The 3,519-nt window shown below is 38.4% G+C and overlaps 1 protein-coding gene across 1 annotated transcript; it reads left to right on the top strand.

Moving 5' to 3' along the window:
* Positions 1-1,070: 1,070 nt before the first annotated feature.
* LOC120565723 (granzyme B-like) lies at positions 1,071-3,269 on the top strand. The gene is made up of 5 exons (XM_039811701.1): positions 1,071-1,245; positions 1,466-1,625; positions 1,856-1,988; positions 2,173-2,394; positions 2,502-3,269. Exons 1-5 carry the CDS (start codon positions 1,086-1,088, stop codon positions 2,631-2,633), a joined length of 807 nt encoding a protein of 268 aa, XP_039667635.1. The 5' UTR covers positions 1,071-1,085; the 3' UTR covers positions 2,634-3,269.
* The last annotated feature ends 250 nt before the right edge of the window (positions 3,270-3,519 follow it).

Below are 3,519 nucleotides of genomic sequence, written 5' to 3'. Positions count from 1 at the left end.
GAGCCATGTCATCTGGAACCTTCTGCAGTATTAGTAGTAGATAGTTTCTGTACTACAACCAGTGGCTCCAGACTACAGATCTGCATTTCACATTTATCAAACTAGTGTAGTGCCTGTTTGGAGTATGAGCCTGTTTGGAAAGGGCCAATTGCTTGGTTCCCAGGTTGTGATAGTGGATGGGTCAAACAAAACAGGACTTTCAGCCAGGAGACCGTGGTTCATAAGCAATTTCAAATCAATGAGCCGCCGTCAAGGGATGTAGCAACTAGAGCTGAAGATCTTTGAAGAGCCCATTCATTTTACATGGGCTCGGGCTTGCTCTCTGGGTTGCGCTCAGGTTGGTGCAGTAAATGAGCGGTCAGGTGATGCGTTTCGATTAGCGCGAAAATGGATGCTGAGGAGGTGAAACGGAGGCTGGCCTCTGGAGGACTTATTTTATTTCTTTGTTCCAACTTCTTTTGTCTTTCTCTCCCTTTTCCACCGAGTGGCGCGCGTGCCCGTTCGCAGTGTGAAGTGCGTGTCCACGCTATTCTCCAACATACACTCTAACAATCACTGCTGATAGACGGCCTTTTGTACAGTCGGCCTGTAAACGGGTTTTGTAGTGGCTCCAAAAAGCCTGCCAAAAGGAATCGCCACATAGGCCTATACTGTTACGCAGTAGATTTCTACCTTTTTCAGTTTTACTGACTAACTGTGGCCTGTTTCACAATTCCGGATTCACTGGGATGATATATATGTATATATATAGCTCAGTAATCACATTTCACAAGACCTATTTTATGTACTGTATTATGGCATCATAAAATTAGAATACTGTTTCATGTGGGGTAGTGTGACCTCTGAGGGAGCCACAGCATTGGCCACAAAATGCCAATCGAAATTTTCATGGCTGTGTGTGTTACCACAGAGGCATCAGTACAATACTATGGTGTATGTACACCACATGCACCATACCGTATGTACTTAATTAAACATTGTCTAAAGACTTAAGACTTGTACTACATAAATCCAACTTTTTTCATGTTCAGGGGTGGACAGAGACATCCCCTCATGAATGTGGTTCAAAGCCACATCAGTTGCATATGCAGACGACCCACCCTAATACAAGGAAGCATTTAAAGACTGAACCTGTCAATGATGTGAGCCACTGCTTTTCAGGAGCTCAGCTGGACTGTGAGCTCACCATGTCTATCCACTGTGAACTGCTAATACTGATACTTGCTCTGACTCTTGATGGTCAAGGTAAGTTAAGTTTTTGTGGCATTATATACCTTCCTGTTTATAGCTGTAGTTTAGCGTGCGGTTTATACCACATTACATGAGAAACTACATTCCACTATCAGTACTGTGAGACATTTGGTGCATGACGATAGATAAACTTGTTTAATCACTTCTTCTTCTTAATCACTTTTGTTTGGTCCATTTAGTTTTTAGTTTTGGTCACACCTGCCCTTTTTGTCAGTTCATACAGGGGAAATCATTGGAGGTCGGGAGGCAGTGCCACATAGCAGACCCTACATGGTTCTTTTGGAGAAGCACATGCAAAATGGTAAAACAAAACACTGCGGTGGCTTCCTTCTGAATGAGGATTTTGTGATGACTGCAGCCCACTGCCAAGCCAGGTCAGTTTAACACACTTTATGATTATTTACTGGGAATTATGGGACTCTTGATAAGATTTATTCTAACAACAACCTTCTCAAACATTAAGTCTGGGAAATATGCTTCATGGATTAGTGAATTGTGAACTAAATCTGAGTCTTTCAATATTTCTATTTTATAAATACAATGCTCTGACAAAAAAAACTTACTCCCAGGTAACTTTTTCTTGCACTTAATTTTGTCGTTTCAGTTCCTACACAGTCCTACTAGGAGTTCACAATGTCCATAAAAGTAATGGAATCCAGCATATATCTGTGGTACAAACATTTCCACGTAAAGACTACGATGAAACTGATTTGAGCAATGACATAATGCTTCTTAAGGTAAAATAAAACATAATTATACTTAGAAATCCTTGTACTTATTGGCAGAAATTTGTGATTTCCAATTTTTTTGTCTCATTACAAATGCTCTATTGAATGCAGTGATCAAGAAGAGTGTTTAAATACTTTACAGATTGATGTTTATATTTTTTGAATATACTTTTCTCTCTCCCTGTTCCTCAAGTTGAGCTCCAAGGCAAAATTGAGCACAAATGTGAGACCCATTGCTCTCGCAGGCCAAGATGATGGCTCTCTGCCAAAATCCTGTATAGTCTCCGGCTGGGGAAGAACAGACAAGAATACACCTTATATGTCTGTCGTACTCATGGAAGCCAATGTAACAATAAGTACAGAGTGTGAAAAGGAAAAATCATACTGCACTGAGGGAGACACTGGACCTGGTAATGTACGTATTTTTGTAACATAAAATGGACAAAAAAAAACATTTGGCAACAATGATAATTAATTGACTGTTGTTGAAGCAATCACTGCATACTGTGTATGTACTTCCAGGGAGACTCCGGAGGTCCACTGGTCTGTGAAGATGGAAAGGCGTACGGTGTGGTGTCCTCAGGTGCCCTAAACAAATATAGTTATGCTAAGATTCCTGACTACAGAAGCTGGATCGATTTGATTATGAAATAACATTGAAAGCTTCAATTCATCTAACCATTGACCAAATCACAACGTTTGAATTAAATGTTTGTATAATATTGGAGAGCTGATAATTGAGATGCTAATATTACAACTTATTCCAAAGCTATGAGACTATACCAAAGACTGGACTTGCTTACTTTACACAGATTTATTTAAAATGTGCTTCACTTTGACAATACCAAATGATACAAAATAACTTTCTGTTTGAGAAACTGAGTCAAAAGAGTAAAATATATTAATGTGATTCGGTTCATTTAGGTGACATGTTTGGCTTTTTTTCATCATACAGCTGTTTTTTTCTGCTGCAGGGGGCTTTGAACTTTATTATTATTAACTTTATTTGAATAAACCTTACATTAATCCAAGAAAATTTGATCCAAGCATATGCAGGTTATTTTAACAATCATGACACACATTAATTAGGCTTATAATCGACTCAATACTGTTTCATAAATGTAATATCTTTAGACACTCTATGTCATCCTGCTCATAAATACAACAGTATCTGCATTATCTACATTGCTGCTTCGTGTATCTTCTTTTTGACTTGATTAAATGAGAACACAGGATCCTTTAAGTTTGTTTTGTACCATCTTTTTGAACAATAAACTGTTGTTCTCTCATTGCCACTGTACACGTCTCTGTTTGAGCGTAAATTAAATCAACAAAACGACAACACTGCCTCCTAGTGAACAAAGTGTATCCATGCAGCTAGAAAAAATGAGATCTACACGTACTGTATGATGATTCCCATATTATCTTATCATATCTTTACATTCCTAATTGTTATGAAGGTAAAATCATTAAACCCGTTAATTGGATACATAGGTTGTTTATCTGTGATATCCCAAATAATGACAGTTTAATTTGCATT

The sequence above is a fragment of the Perca fluviatilis genome, chromosome 9 (assembly GCF_010015445.1).
Source record: "Perca fluviatilis chromosome 9, GENO_Pfluv_1.0, whole genome shotgun sequence".
NCBI classification, from domain to species: domain Eukaryota; kingdom Metazoa; phylum Chordata; class Actinopteri; order Perciformes; family Percidae; genus Perca; species Perca fluviatilis.
The sequence above is the reverse complement of the archived record's forward strand: the minus strand, read 5'-3'. Positions and strand labels throughout refer to the sequence as shown.

Bases quoted from the DNA above. Each gene is read 5' to 3' on its own strand.
- LOC120565723 (XM_039811701.1), top strand. From the start codon at position 1,086: ATGCAGACGACCCACCCTAATACAAGGAAGCATTTAAAGACTGAACCT. The intron at 1,626-1,855 runs GTCAGTTTAACA...TTGTCGTTTCAG, and splicing joins GCAGCCCACTGCCAAGCCAG to TTCCTACACAGTCCTACTAG. The intron at 2,395-2,501 runs GTACGTATTTTT...ATGTACTTCCAG, and splicing joins GAGACACTGGACCTGGTAAT to GGAGACTCCGGAGGTCCACT.